Here is a 16,084-nt window from a genome sequence, read left to right as displayed (position 1 = left end):
AAATATTTAAATCTTTGCCAGAACAAGATTGAGAAATAATTCCTCTTATTCTCAGCTGTTTCTTTCCAAATTTTCTAAGAAGGCTGTGAATGCCAGCATATGAAATCTCATAGCCTGACTAAAATGATTTTTTAAGGTGGCCGGTATTTGTAGGGAAAAGAATACTGGCAAACATGGGAACTGTGATTTCTGTCAGCTCTCCTGTGTATTTTTGTCTAAAGTACTCCTCTATTTCTTTATAAATAAGTCACCATTTGAGTGAAGTCTATTTTTCTCTATTTTTTTTTCATTTTTAATCCTTAATTAAACCTTAGATTTTCTCATCTGTAATTAAGGTCTACTCTAACCCAAGCATCTCAAAGCCAGAGTTAGGATTTTTTACAGAACTTCTTACAACCTATATGCAGAATCATTTTTCCTTGAATTATACTGTATGAATTTTCTGTTTACATGGTGTTTTGTACATACATATCATTCAGATTCAAGAACAAAAAGAATGTCAAATTTTAGATCATCACAAGAGAAGCCACAACAGAGTTTTGCATAATTTTTCATAGTTTCCTAAAACACAAAATAAAGAAATTCACACTTATTGGAAATGGATTTTAGTTCATCTATTAACACAAAATTCTTCATGAACCTATAGACATACATTTGTTTCCACATAAAAAGACTGTGTGTGTGTATTTTTAGATTTCTCTTTGAACTCTGGATTACAAATTTAAATTTGAACAAATTTTATTTATAAACTCTTTCTAGTAAGGTCCCTTTCTGAATTAAAATAAAATATATGGCCTATATACTTACTCAAGTGCATCATATTCTCCTAAAGAACAATTTCAGCAATTAAGTTGTTGAACTAAATTCAGTATAATTCAAATATCTTTATCAGGATCAGGATCAGTTTAGCCTGTCAATTTATTTTCACTGATTACTGGTAGTACAGCACTGCACATTTTTTCTTACTTATATGCCTTATTTGATGGAAGTAGAAGTCATGTGAAAAGAGGAAATGCAGTAAGATTGACCAAAACATGCACTTATCTGAACCACCAAATCCTCACCACATAATAAAACAACAGAGAGGAAATATTTCACATGAAAACACAGAGAAAGAGGTCATGGTGGCTTTGGAGAACTGTTCTCCACTTCATAGTTGTGTCTAATGGCAGATAATAGAGAAAAATAGGTTGTAATACCTAACCCTCTCTTGGGCCCAATAGAGGATTTTATTTAACACTGAAAATGCACAGTAAGAGCGAAGACATGCTGTAAATGAACAGAAAGTTGAGAAAATTAAAAAATATCACAAATATTCTTAACCCTCCTTGTTTATAGTATTAAAGTTATCCAGCTGATTTATCTCTAGGTATTCCGACAGATGTCCAATCAGAAATCTGAGTAGGCAGAAAATAATAACTACTTACAGGATAAGTGCTGCCCTTTCAAAGTACTCAATGGCTTTTTCACAGAACTGGGTGTCAATGTAATACGCTCCAAGCCATTCAATGACCTCAATGTTGGAAGGGAAATACCGGTATGACTGACAAAATAGGAAAGGTGAAAAACCACACAACTTTAGTGATAAACATCTTTATGTTGCTTCTTACTCAAGTATTTAATTCTCCAGATGCCGAAAACATGTAATATAAATGAATGGAAGTAGTGTGCTACACTAAGTAATCCTGGTGTGGGAGGGGGAGGGGAAAGCATGCTAAGTTTTCTAACTGCAGAATGCTTTTTAGAAGTTACCCAAGATGAGTCTGTCATGTTTTCCATCTAGCCTTATTTGAAATACTATTTTAAATAGCTTGCAACAGCAAAAACATTTAGTGAAATCACATCTATGTATGATAACTTACCTAAAACATTAAACAATGCTAACTAATAACTGTACAATTCCACATTCACATCAGTCTGCTGGAAAACTCATCCCAAAGCATTCCTTTCTGTACATAACTACATGAATAGTATTTTCATCTTTTGAGAAATTCACTCTGAAATAGGCAGCAAAATTATCATCAAGAACAACTCAACTGGTAATTCAGATTTCAACACAGATTTGGTCATCCTCACTTTGCACAGATAAAGAAAGAGAACTCTCAGATTGCACCAGACACTTCTTGTCTTATTCTTGCTTCTAATACAGAAGAAGCTATGGACGGTAGTACAACTGGTTTAAAAAGAAAGAAGTTGCCTATCTTTAGGCAACTGTGCATACATAATGTATAGCTATACTGTTAAAATATATATAAAAACTTCCAAGCATAACCAAAACACAATCTATATGTAGCTCCATACTATACAGACACAGCTTCCAATCAACTCAGTCACATTACACATCTCTAAAATCACTTCTATTATATCCAGATTTTATTTTGTCCCATGCTATATTTTAAATTAATATTATTGCAGGTCAATGTAAACAATGACTGCATTTAAAAAAATTGAAATTCTGAGGCCAATATCCACATGGAAACACAGCCTATGTATTTCCTTAGGATTTGACTGTAAAAATCAGATTTTGTTAACTCTCCCCCAGTATCCCTTTTTTTATTCTCTTTTTGGATGACATTTTATAGGGTTTAAATAAATCAATTGTTATTTTGATATAGGAACCTATGGCAAATTTTTTTTTTATTTAGGACAAAGTGCATTGAAAAAGCAAAATTACCTCACAGTAATAATGAAAAGCCTGGGATTTATCGCCTTCAGTATCATATAAATTCCCTAGCTTTGAAAGTACATATGGATCAGTTGGTACTACACTGATCAACTGCAGCAGCCATTCTATGGCTTGATTGGGATCTTCCATGCTCTGGTATCTGGGTTTTCCTCAGTCAAGGACTGGTGCCAATGGTATTTTGATTTACTCAGAATCCCTACTACTTCACCTAATGCAATCCATATGCTGAACATTACACTAGTCACTGTAGTGTGGAGATACAATGACTTCTTTTTTCCACACTTCTTTCTTCATTTGTATCAGAAATATTTTTCTTATTCTAGAAGAAGAAAAGTATTTAGAGACTTTGTCTGCTCTTTAACCTTAGAACCATGTTTGGGCTCAGTTGTCCTCTCTCTCTCTCTCTCTGACACTAATCTTACTTTGCCTTGCTCATTTTTGAGAATGAAGTGTGAGAGCCAGGCCATTTATTTGCAGCCTTTACAACCTGGCTAGTTTCTGTACTAGCAGCATTTTGTTCTAAAGTGATTAGGTAAAACTGCTATTCCCAAAAACAGCCTTTTGCCAGCAGGGGGTTTTCTGCTATATGTCTAAGGAGCACAGCCCAGACTATTTTGGTCCAGAAAACAGCAGTTCTAGTACAGCTGTTTTAGCTGTAACTCAGCCTGCAATGTGCTCTTCCCTCCTGAATGGCACAATGGCTCAGATCTCTGCAGCAGCGTCAACTGGAGCTACTACCCAACTTGTTATTTTAGTTTCTGCTCCATCCCACCTGACACTGAAGAAGCTTCTTGAGAATTGATGGAAAGCAGTTTTACATAGCAGTGAAGCAGAGAAGCTCTTCCCCACATGGACACAGAGCTGTCAGGCCATTTATGCTGCTGTAAAGGTGCTATACATGGAACACAGATCAGAGCCCTTTCATATGTTCGGAGGTTACTTATTTTACTGACTAGAATATATTTTTATTACCTACACTATTCTTAAAAGTGTAGTACATCAGGTGGAATCTGTTCTGCCTTGGGGAGGATTTTATTACAGTTTGGACATCCTCAGAAGCATTGTTAAAGAAGTTCATTGTTTAGGGTATCACTGGTGATATGCAAAGCCAATCTCTTCCCTCAGATTTTCGATCTGTTGAGCTTCTTCAGTGCTGGGAGACAATCATTTTCTTACACATACACTAACTAATCTGAAAACAGCTTTCAGAACAGAACTTCACATTTAGTAGCTATATAATTTTTTCTTAAATATTTTACTTAATTGTGCTTACATCTGCCGCATTAGTTTCATACCAAAACCAGCAGCATTTTAAATATTCCATGACACAATTTAATACTGAGTGTAAATCTAATCCCTGCAATGCGAGCAGTCTTAATGTTCTTCACTTGCTTCACTGAAAATATTCAATAAGGGTTAAGTTCTGGTCTCATTTTTCTCACAAACATCAGATAATAAATCATTCTTACTATAATGGACACCATAGTAAATTTCTAAATTGCCTTGACATGATTGAAACACGTATTTTGGATTAAATGAGTTTACTAAAACCACCATTCCTTCTAATAACCCAGAAAAAGATACATGCTTGCTAGCTGGTAAAGGACTTGGGCACTATTTGGAAGGATTGCATGGAGTTTCAGAAAACAATCCAAAGCTTCATCTATCCTGTTTAACTTCTTGTAAGCTAAACCTAAAAAACAAAGGTTACAGTATTATTATAATGAGAAACAGACTACTTCAGTATATTAACTGAAAGGATCACCAAGAAAAGCAAAAGAGGAACCCAGTACTTGGAGGCAGCGTGCCTGCCTTGACTTTAAAGGACTCTCTATTTGTGAGAGCCATGCACAGAACTGTTATCAGCCAGCATGACCTACCAAACTGACAAACTCACAAGGAACATGAATCCAATCAAAGACCAAGAAATTATGTAATCTCATTTTTTGAACAAGATGAATGAGGGAAAGGCAAGGCTTTTAGAGGAGAATGACTGATAGTTTAATAATGCTGAAACTGGTATCCTTTTAGTAGGTAGTATGAATTTCTTAATCTTCAAAGTAACTTACTCATCTGCAATTACTAATTGATGTTGTTAACACTGGGATTTGCGGAACAGACAGGTAGTACAATTTAATACCTTGCCATAACATAAATTAGTCAATAAAGTAATAAAAATTCTCACATATTTCTATAAAGAAAACTTGCAAAGACAGATTCTCAGAAACACTAGTGTTACCTTCAGTCAAAAGCTAAATCACAATAGCACCCGTGACTTACCAAGATTATAAAGTGCTTCAGTGCATAAGGAATCATTCCTGAGAGCTTCCTTATAGAATTCAGCTGCTTTTTCACAGTCTCCATTTGCAAAAACAGTATTTCCTTTGTTGGTTAGAGCTGCTGGATTGTATCTATCAGAATTTACTGCTAAATCTGCATAGTTAGTTGCTTGTTCCAATTCATTCCCCTACATGAACAAAACAAACATTGTATTAGTCATTTGTCAAGTAATTTTCTTGCAGCTGTGGCTTCTTCCAGGAATTTCAGGGGATTGAGGATGAAAAACAACCCCATTACTCTGTCCTAAAATATTTCTTATATATTTGCATAAGGTAGATCATCTCTTTCAAGTTGCCACTCTATCCCATTCAGTCTGCAAGCTTTCTCTGTTGCAATAAAGTAGCATTTACTAAAAAAAAAAAAAAAAAAAAAAAAAAAAAAAAAAAAAAAAAATCCATACCCTACAAACGTTACACACAAACACATCTGCCTAAGCTACCTATTTCACGTGTTCCTGAAGTTCAGCCAGGGTTCCCAGGGCCAATGTTTTAAATCCAGCCACTGAGGTTCTGCACAAATCCAACTGCAAGCATGTTCCCATGGCCTGGGGCTCAATCTCACTCTTCCTCCCACCAACAGTATACAAAGGGTCCTGATCCAAATTTCAACTGGTGTTCCAGAATAACTACTCTAAGGTGCAGTTTCTTCTTGTTTACAGAAATTATTTAGGCAGACACAGAAAATGCTACAAAAATACAGAGGTTGCTACATAAACCACAGTTCTTAACTGGTTTTGTTGAAGCAAACACTTACCAAATAATAAAGGAATGAAAGGTTTGTTGCAGCTGCACTCTTTACTCTGCTATCCTTTTTTTCAAACATTTTCAAAGTCTCCAGTGCCTAGAAATAATTTGGAAACAACTTACTTCACACTGAAGTGAACTTATTCCAAAATTCTTTCAGAAAGCATTGATAAACTTCACAGTAACAAACAGCTGAAATTATCAACTCATAAACTCACATACATGATAATTAGTAGAGCTTGTAACACACACTTCTGAGCATGTACACACAAAATTGTATCTGAATTTATACAATATTAATTTTCATCACAATATTTCAATAATATTGGCTATTTATTGCCTATCCAAAATATAGATTAGATAAGGCTACTGTGAACTACAGGTATCTGACAATTCTGCACGTACAAAATGCAGTGTTAGATGATTTGCTTTTAATCTAGTCAACTAATGAAAATTCTCATGCCTATTTTTCTAGTTCTTTAAGTGAACACAAATGAATTGACATAAAAGCTTTATTAAAAAGCTGAAAAAGAACACACTATATAAAAAAATACACACCATAGGGTAGGACTGGATTTCAATGTGCATTTGTTTTGTGTAATAAGACGATGACAACTGTCTAAGTTTAGGAAGTACTCAAATGTGAAATTTGAGGCCTGAAGATTTTTTTTAAAACTTTAACATGAAAACTAAATTTCATAAAGTTCAAAATAAACATGTTTATAGACAAAAAAAAGGAGCACATGTATAGCAAATAAACTACAAAAACACTTCTGTTATAAAAGGCAGCTTTTTCTTTTCATTGACTATGGAATACATTTTTAACTGCAGACTAAATTATTAAATAAACCTGTCTCCCTTATGCTAAATATTTATATTAACAACACAAACTGTTAGAATACCACAGGGAGCCCAGTTCCATCATCTATTACAACACAGATGTGGCAACCACAGTTTAACCATCAACATTAGCAATTCAAAAGTTTCCTTCCTCCTTTGCATGAAATCTTTAAGCTGCTGTTTACATATCAAAGCAAAGGCATGACACAGTATGTCAAATGCCAAAACAAACATAAAGAGAAGTTTTAATTGTCTGATTGTCTGTCATACATGGTTTTCACAGTTACTTTACACAAAAATCACAACTGTATTAGTGATGTGCAAAATGACAAAATATATACAGCTAAATGTAGTTCATAGATTCAGTCAACTACATTCTACCCAAGAATTATGAACTATTCATGATTCTAATGATCCTAATATTCTTCTAATAGAAAATCCTTTAAAAATACACCAATTTCAATCAAGAAAAGCATTACTAAAGTTAGGCTCTAAGTTTTGTGGTCTCAGAAATGTAAGAATTGTAACTATGATACTTTTAAACTTTTATATATATATATATAAAAATTTTTTTTGTGACTTTCTCTAAGAAGGGAATAATCCCAAATATTTCCAGATTTAACAGTACTATATCTGAGGTACTCTACTCTTAAGCAAAGATTTGCTTCCTTATGGAATTAACTTTTGGATCATTTAGAACTTAACAGTTCAAAGTTACTTTCTGAAAATCCATTTCTCATTTTATCTGATTTATTTACCTTTGCTTGTACTGCTAAATGGCACATTGGATGATAAAGACCTGACAGAAATGCCCTTTTCATGTATAACAAAAAAGTTCACATGATTCTGAACTCAATTTATTTACTGGTAAATTATTTTGTGGGTCTCATGAACCATTTCAGCAATTATGAGCCCTAGGATGAAAACCCAGAGGCAATATTCCATTTGTCCTTGTAAAGAAGCACAGCATCATCAGTTACATTTAAAGATTTCTAAAGAAATTCTAACTTTTTAATCCCAACAATAACAATTACTTATGTTCAACAATCAAAACACAGACTATCCAAACTATTCCTTTTGAGTTGCTTCCAGTGTATCTAAATTATTTGCTTATAGAAGTTAAACTTCAAAGCAGTTTGTCTGACTCCAGCAGGGTGTGCCAGAGATGTTAAGAAGATGCATGGTTAATGCGCAGAATTTTGTTTTTAAATTAATTTTCAAAGTTTTTCTTTGATATTTAAAAAAAAATCTAAGTATTTTATACACACAACTAAACATAATATGGTAATTTTCCTTTGAATTTTATTTTATATTTTAATTGCAAGGACTGTTTTAAAATAATATATTCATTATGATGAACCCATACAGCCCATTGTTGTAACAGGAGAAATCAATAAAATTTCAGCCTTGGAACTTTCAAAAAGTTTCCATTCTTGTTATTCAGCCGAAGGTGTGTTGAGCAGTTGGTGAGTTAGGAAGTATATGAACAGACAGGCAGGATGAATGTAAATGTCAGCTGCAGTTTTATTAGAACAAAACAAATATAAAGATGCTCTGCAATCACCATTTTGCAGTCCCACTCCACTGTTAAGTGGTTCCAGTGCAGGTTAAATGTCTTCTGTCACATAAGCCCAGTAAAAAGGCTCTTCTCCCCTTACTCCTAACTTCCAACAGACTTCCCTCTCCCTCCATTGAAGTATTCCACAAAACACCAACAATCTCTGTACCTCATTTTATCTCTGAGAACTGATTTTAGTTTTTTTAACCTATACTGAACCCTAACTGGAAATCACAAAAAATTACCACTGAAACAATAAATTCTTGAGATCATAAGACTTTTTTACCTACCTGTAACATTTTCACCCTTCAAAAGGTATCATCAGTAAAGCTATCAGATTTGCCCAAATCTTTGCAAACTCTAAGACTGCTTCCTGATCTCAGAAAAGGTTTCAATGTGCTGGGTTTGGCTGGGATAGTTAATTCTTTTCATAAAAATTTGCATGAGACTCTGTTTTGGGTTTGTGCTGGAAACTGTTAATAACACAGATTTAGCTAAGCAGGGCTCACACAAAGCCAGGGCCTTTTCTGCCCCTCACCCCACTCCACCAGTGAGTGGACTGGGGGTGCACAAGGAATTGGGACAGGACACAGCCATGACAGTTGGCCCCAGCTGATCAAAGGGAAGTCCCAGACCTCCCAGGTGGAGGTGTCATACCCAGCATATAAAGCTGGGGGAAGAAGGAAGAAGAGGGGATGTTTGGAGCAATGCTGCTTGTCTCCCCAAGTCACCATTATGCATGGTGGAGTGCTGCTCTCCTGGGGACGGCTGAACACACCTGCCTGCCCATGGGAAGTGAAGAATGAATTCCTTCGTTTTGCTCGTGTGCACAACTTTTGCTTTACCTATCACACTGTCTTTATCTTAGCCCATGAGTTTTCTCCCTGTTACTCTTCTGATTCTATCCCCCATCCCAGCAGGGCAGGGAGTGACTGAGTGACTGTGTGGGGTTTAGTTGCCAGCTAGGGTTAAACCACAATAGTCAGACATGCAGGATAACACAGGATAACTCTCTTGCTCTAGCTACAGGGAAGGAGAAGAGGATAAGACAGGAAGAGCAGGAGCTGCTCAGAAAACCAGAAAAGCTTAAATATGAGAAGTAAAAGCAGGCTGAATTTAAGCATGTGGCCCTGTGTGCATCCCTCCAAGATGTGGGAATATGAATGACCTTAGAAGATGAGAGGTATCCACAGCTCCAGCTCTAATTTTGCTGTATATGATCTACTGTACTTCTTGCCACTCATGCACAGTTGGGGATTGCTCAACTACACTTAGGTGTTTTGATTTTGAAATGCACTGTATTCACTCTAACTTCCACGGCAGTAATTTCATTGAGATAAAACTTGTCTCTCGCCAATGTTTTTATAAAGTTATTTTCCTGATCAGCACCAAAATAATTATTATTTGCATAAATCACACTTTCCCTTGCCAAAAAATATGCTGTGGCTAACAAAGGTATCTTTGCAAATACAGTATTGAAAAGTACTAATGTGAGAAGTTACTATACCTGGTTAAAATTCTGTTGCCTCAAGTAAGTAGTGGCTTTATTTATTTCCAGATCATTGGCTAATTCTACATAGTGGGAAGCTTTCACTGCATCAACACACCTGCAACAGAAAGCAAGCCATGAAGATAAACAAAATGCATCTATGCAAATGCCAACAAGTTATATATTTTTTTCAGCTAATTTGCTTTCCAGACTGAATTTTCTTAACTCATCTTTCTTCACAGTGGCAAAGAACACTCTGATTAAAAATACCTGTAAGAATATTTCAGTCCTATAACCTACCCTAATTACAGTATCTTTGCTAACTCTTGTTTCTTTTAAGTCAGCTGCCTAAATATCACTTTATTCTCTATCACTGAGCAATACTTGATGTCAAAAACAGACTAAAATAATTTTTCAAGCCATTTTCTTTGGCTACATTCTATAATGTGGTTTTTCAAATTTCATCTCCTGATGCATGCACCTAACCTATAAAAAATATCAGTGAATAATAAAGTCAAAAACTACAGACTGTGTCCCTGAGCTACATCATAATACTAATCAAGTCATAATGATAAGTCTCTTCCTGGTCATTCTCCAGTAATTTGTGGCTTAGGGTCTTCTGCAAAAAGAGTGCAGAACAGAAGGCAGCAGACAGTGGATGTTCACTCACAGCCACAGTCTTCCACGGTTTGGTGTGATCTACTTTCAGCTGCTTGACAATTTAAGTAAGACCTTTATTATGCATATCCTGTTCTCTCAAACATTTGGAAAATAGGCACAGTAAATGAACAACTTGTGGGATGCTTCCTTAATACCTTCCACTATTTTTTTAACTGGTGGAAAGCCACCTTCTTTCCTTTTAATAATTGGCTATTTTGCCAACAGAAGTTTAATTCAACAAACTGCCTGCTCCTATAATTGGTTTGGCACATGGACAGTCTTTAGACAAATGCCTTTTATGTTAGAGGAAAAGTTGTAATAAAAATTGGTAATTTCTTCTTTTACTACAGATGTCTTTGCAACATCAAAAAAGCATTTTCAACTGTCAGTTTAAACATCTTTTAACCATAAAATGCAATGAGATCTAACTATCCAACTGATCTTTATGAAATATGACAGAATAGTCCCAATACTATGTCACATTTTAAGTAAGAAGTTATGAACTCTGAAGAATATTTGTCCCCAGTTTATTTCTCTAAATAAAATTAATTCAATTGAAAGTACATTTAATACTCAGAGGACCCATAATGAAGTTTATAATCAGAAAAACTAAGCTCAAGGTACTGGTTAAACGTCTTCATTGGGCTTGAATACCTCAGCTTAAAATAACAAAGAGTAAATCTGTCCTGATACACAAGAAACAATCCCACAGATCTCAGCAAAAGCTGTTCAGTTAGCCAGAACACATTTGAGAGTGTGTTACTCCATGACAAGTATTCTGTGGATAGCACTATGAAAACTGAGTATCTGACAACCTTTTCAAGTTTTTCTGAACAAAACACAAGACACAGAGCAAACAAATCTGACTTGCTCATGCTAACAAATTAGAAAACAACAACTCGTTTTTCCACAAGATATATTATTTAAATCCTGGTAATTCAGAATGGCAGAAGTAGGGAATGATAAGATTATAATTATTATTAAACCATCAAACACCACCTTGTGGACTCTAGCAGACCATACATGTCTATGTGAGAGATGGTTTCCTGTTAGTACAAACAGCTTTCCTAGTGAATTATAATTATAGGACCTGCAAAATTTGAGAATAATCTTAACGGGCCATAATCTCCAGGTAAAGGACAATCTTCTTTTCCCATCAAACATTATTCATTAACCAAACACTAACATATATGTTAGCAATACTGTGCCTGCAATACACAACATTCATTTGCATACATATTCTTTTCCAATGCTATTATAAAATATTAAAGTAAGCCTTTATAATCAAAAACTAAAAATAAATTTTGGAAAACCTACGCTATTAATTTTTATACTGCCATAACAGGAAGTGTGTCTAATTGATTTTGTTTTAAAGAAAAGAGTATTCTGCTGTAGAAAATATCACAGAAAGCAAAAGCTAAGCTGTACATTGAAAAATAAAGTCCAAATTATGAACTGTGTCAGCACCCTATCACTGTGTACACTTACATAAGTGATTAAAGAAATGGTAGATTAGGTTTATATTTATAAACATTAAGTTCATAAATGAAATTCAAACAAATCTTTCTTAAAATTTATATTCCAGTATTTTATATAGTGACTCTATGGAGTGATCAAAATTCTTAAGCACCCCAAGTCTTCATTATGCCATCCCCAACCTTAAAGACTAGCAATCACTGCCTTCCATATAGCATTTGTCTGCTGAGACTTTTAAAAGCTTTTCAATTTTGAATTGGAGCTTTTTGTGTGAGTTCAGAACACCGGAAAATGTGTAATTAAGAGTTAGTGTTTGATGATAAATTACTTTATAAGACAGAACACACACTAATGCTTTGTTGGGTTAGGAGGCAAACTGATTGCTGTTTGAGATGCACAGAGAACTGTGTTTCCCAGGCTGCTTCCATCTCTGAATTGTTTCATAACCAGCACAAGAGCTGACATAGTTTAGACAAAAAGAAGCCCCACTTGACTCTTACCAGTCATAGCCTACTGCAAAAGATGTCTCGATCGCCGGTGCAATGAGTTTAGCAGCTGTCATGATGTACTCCTCTGCCAAGGACTTCCTAAAGGAAAAAAAAAACACAAAAACACAAAAAATATGAAAGAAATTATTCCCTGTCAGGGTGGTGAGACACTGGAACAGGCTGCCCAGAGAAGCTGTGGATGACCCATTCCTGCAAGTGTTCAAGGCCAGGTTGGATGGGGCTCTGAGCAACCTGATCTAGGGGGAGGTGTCCCTGCCCATGGAAGGGGGGCTAGAACCAGACCATCTCTGAAGTCTCTTCCAACCCAAACCATTCTATATCTGCAATTCTATGTCACCATTTCAAAAACATGTATAGAAAAAAAAAAAAACCAAATTGTGTTCTGGCTTCCTCCTGCACTCAGTACAAATCTCAGAAGTCAATGTAACCAGTTCCCTGTTAGCAGTATTTCCCCGTATCATGAGTAAGCTCTTAGTTTTTTCTGTCTTCCTTTCACTGCACAGTAGTGGTATTTTTTAAAAATCTCAAATGCTGCAAGTTTTAAGCAGTGTACCCTGTAACGTTTGGAGTAGACACATTACTTTAGGGCAGTACACTGAACTGAGTGATCCAACTGGCTTTTCTGAGCATGTTCCTTCCTAAAAATTGGGAGAACACTTTTGTAACAAGAGCTGTGGACAAGTGACAAGACTGATAATCCTTCCAGGAGCTAAAATTCAAGGCCCCAAAGTCAAGAAAGGACAGAGTCCACCATTACCTCTCACGTTCTATTTGACTTAAACTGTCATTTTTAATGGCTTCAATCAGTAGATTTGTATGTAGATCATCCTGGAGGGAGACAAAACAACTGCAAATTATACCAGCATACAAACATTTTATTTATTTTATAGTCAATATGACTGCAAACACAAATTGATGCAAAACAAATAGTCTATAATGTCACTTACTTTCTACATTTGCAAAAGCTAGCTTCAGTTCAAAGTAGTTTTCTAACAGTATACTCTGAAATTTGGCATTACAACTATTTCAATACTGTTTTCCTGCTTATGTGTGTTGTCACAGCTCACATTAAGGTTGTTAACAGATGTAGTTCATGTCACGTGTATCAGACCAGGAGGGCTGCAGATCACAGTGACAATATTCTCATGCTTAAAAATATGCATTTGGTGAACTGCTGTGGTATTCAGCAGATAAGAACTTGTGCTACCTCTTTGTTACAGTAATTTGTATGATCATCTTTATGGCTTCTATCACTCATCTCTGTTAGCTCTAAAAGAAGTTATGCAGGGTATGCTAGATAGCCACCCCTTCCTTGTTTATTTGGGACAGATCATAGATTTATGCAAAATAAAGACCAGAAGGAAACTGTGATCTTTTCTCTGACCTCTTAATAAAAAAAAATAGAGAACTTATAATGTCTGTTAAACCATAGCTTGCCTACCCTTAGAAATAACTTCTGCAGTCTCAAGGCTTTCTTCCACTGAATGATCTTACATGGTCCTCAATTAATTCAAAGGCTAAATGACCCTTACTCTTACATAATTTCTAATATAAGAAATTATATAAGATGTATTAAAATATATACATATATATAAATAAATATATCTGTATGCTTTGTATGTTAAATTTTATTTCCGTATGCCATGATGATAGGAAACAACAGCTACTCTTAAGCTGCAAACAGTTTGAAGATTAGTTATATATTTGATACTTAGGACTGAAAGATTTGCAACTTTGAAAAAAAGACTGCTAGAAGATAAAAGCTTTGATCTTTCTATAGAGGATTTTTCTAAGAGTGACCCTAAACATATTAACTATTTTTTCTTCTCTTCAGCATCATGGAAAGTCAAAGGAAGTCCAGTTTCCAACAAAATCTAATAAACTAAAATAAGCATCTGTAAACGTCACAATAGTTTTCTTCTGTAAAATAACACTACAATATTACAAGTTTTACTAGCCCTCACTTGCAGAAACTTGCATTAACTCACTCATTGTTTAGCTCCCTTTATTTTACCTTATATTTTATTAAAATTTTATATAAATGAAAATGGTAAAGCAGTAAGTGAGCTATGTAAGTAAACCCAAATGAATTTCAACAAAATCATTACAAAGACAATCTTGTGGTGTGGGTTTTATGCACATCACCTCTTTTAAGGAAAAAGAGATTTAAATGTTCTCTCATTTTACGTATCCGAGCAGTACTGCCACACTAAATGCATGCTGGTAAAAATGTTACTTCAGATACTTAAATACACATCAATTTCCATATTCAGTACAGTCCAAGCATTCAGTATCTCTCCCTCTTTCTCCTGATTTACTATATAAAAGACACAGTTTATTTTTTTCAAACTTACATTTAATGAAATGTATTTGTCTTCATAATCCACTTCCAAGGGAACTTCGATGAGGTTTTTGAAGGCTTTCTTCATTTGTTCACCATTTCCAATAGCAAAGTAACATAGGATCAGGTTGAAGCCTGCCTTGAGGTTTGGGGATATGCTCATTATTTCTTCAAATGAAGAAATGGCATCAACATATTGGCCGGTTTTAATAAACGCAACTCCAATATTTTCCATTATTTTTATCCTAAGTAAGAAATCAGGTTAAGTTATATTTTTAACTACTAAATCATACTGTATTCAAAACTTGCATTCCATAAGCATGCCTCCTAAAAGATACTCACCTCATCTGTTTGTGGGAACTAGTAATCTGGTCTAGAGCCATACGGTAGAATTTGATAGCTTTGGAATAGTTCCGCTGTTTTAAATATATATTTCCCATATTTACCTTCAGTATACCTATCAAAAGGAGTCAATGAGTTACAACATTTTAAAAGTGACAGAGAACACCACCTTAAAAAATTTGTCTTCATTATAGGATAGCAATGCCCCTTTAAAACTGCCCTGCACAGAACTGCCTTCTGTGAGTTTAACTCAAGAGAAGATGAAGTAGTGATAAAACCTAGAATAGAACTATCATGTAAGATGTAGTCTGATTTTGAATTGAGGAATGAAGTGGAGATTATTTATAGTGCTCTCCAGGAAGAAACTGCAAATAAGCATCTCTGAAAAAAAAAAAAAACACTGTAAGAGTCTCAGAGATATGCAAAATACTAAAAGAAGCTTTCAGGAGGGAAAGGCCAAGTCAAAAGAGAAAAAAATAGTAATAGAGAAGACCACATAGCATGTGTGACATGAGAAAATTATGTATTTGTCTTTATGTTTAGCTTAGTCTGTGTAAAGAAAAGACTTCATGAGTCAGTATAATTTAATGTGGTTTGGCTCTCCAAGTCAGAGATTAGGAATATCTGTCATCCACTCTGAGTGGCAGACATGAGGGCTAAATTCTCTGAGTATCAGCTCAATGCAGATGCAGTCCTCACTTTGAATGCCTGAATACCAGTTTTAATCCACTTTGGGATACAACCTACCTCCATTGCTGAACATCTTATTCTTCACTATAACTTGGTAAGTAGTCAGTGCTTCAGCATACATTTCATTAGCAACATACTGACTGGCCAGATTGAGGAGAACCTATAAAAAATTGGAATTAGAGATTTCAAGTTAAATTAATCTTGCAACTACTGTCTTTACCACTTGTAAGCCTCCCATCTTTAATGTTCCTTTGTTCTAGCAAATTGATATAGAGGAAACAAATTTAAAAGCTACTTATTCTAGACAATTCTTTTATTTTTGTACATAATTTACTAGCATTCAAAGTTATGCTATGTAGGCCTTAGACCTAAGTAAACACAGTGCTATAAAGCAACGTTATTAAAAAATA

The 16,084-nt window shown here is 34.9% G+C and overlaps 1 protein-coding gene across 4 annotated transcripts in view; it reads right to left on the bottom strand.

Annotated features, from left to right (window-relative positions):
• Window positions 1–16,084, bottom strand: part of IFT88 (intraflagellar transport 88) — a 42,534-nt gene that overhangs the window by 19,714 nt on the left and 6,736 nt on the right. For all 4 annotated transcript variants that reach the window (XR_009485353.1, XM_059838710.1, XM_059838711.1 and 1 more), the window contains 11 exons: window positions 15,732–15,834; window positions 14,985–15,099; window positions 14,656–14,887; window positions 13,059–13,129; window positions 12,293–12,379; window positions 9,675–9,774; window positions 5,780–5,866; window positions 4,967–5,153; window positions 4,271–4,379; window positions 2,675–2,825; window positions 1,428–1,543 (listed from right to left, as the gene is read on the bottom strand). Coding sequence is in view for 3 of the 4 variants with exons in the window: in XM_059838710.1 (XP_059694693.1) it covers window positions 1,428–1,543; window positions 2,675–2,825; window positions 4,271–4,379; window positions 4,967–5,153; window positions 5,780–5,866; window positions 9,675–9,774; window positions 12,293–12,379; window positions 13,059–13,129; window positions 14,656–14,887; window positions 14,985–15,099; window positions 15,732–15,834 (1,358 nt within the window). In the remaining variant the exon portion in view is untranslated. The remainder of the gene's footprint in view (window positions 1–1,427; window positions 1,544–2,674; window positions 2,826–4,270; window positions 4,380–4,966; window positions 5,154–5,779; window positions 5,867–9,674; window positions 9,775–12,292; window positions 12,380–13,058; window positions 13,130–14,655; window positions 14,888–14,984; window positions 15,100–15,731; window positions 15,835–16,084) is intronic.

This window comes from Haemorhous mexicanus, chromosome 2, assembly GCF_027477595.1.
Source record: "Haemorhous mexicanus isolate bHaeMex1 chromosome 2, bHaeMex1.pri, whole genome shotgun sequence".
NCBI lineage: Eukaryota > Metazoa > Chordata > Aves > Passeriformes > Fringillidae > Haemorhous > Haemorhous mexicanus.
Note: the sequence above shows the minus strand (reverse complement) of the source record. Positions and strands in the feature narration are given on the sequence as shown.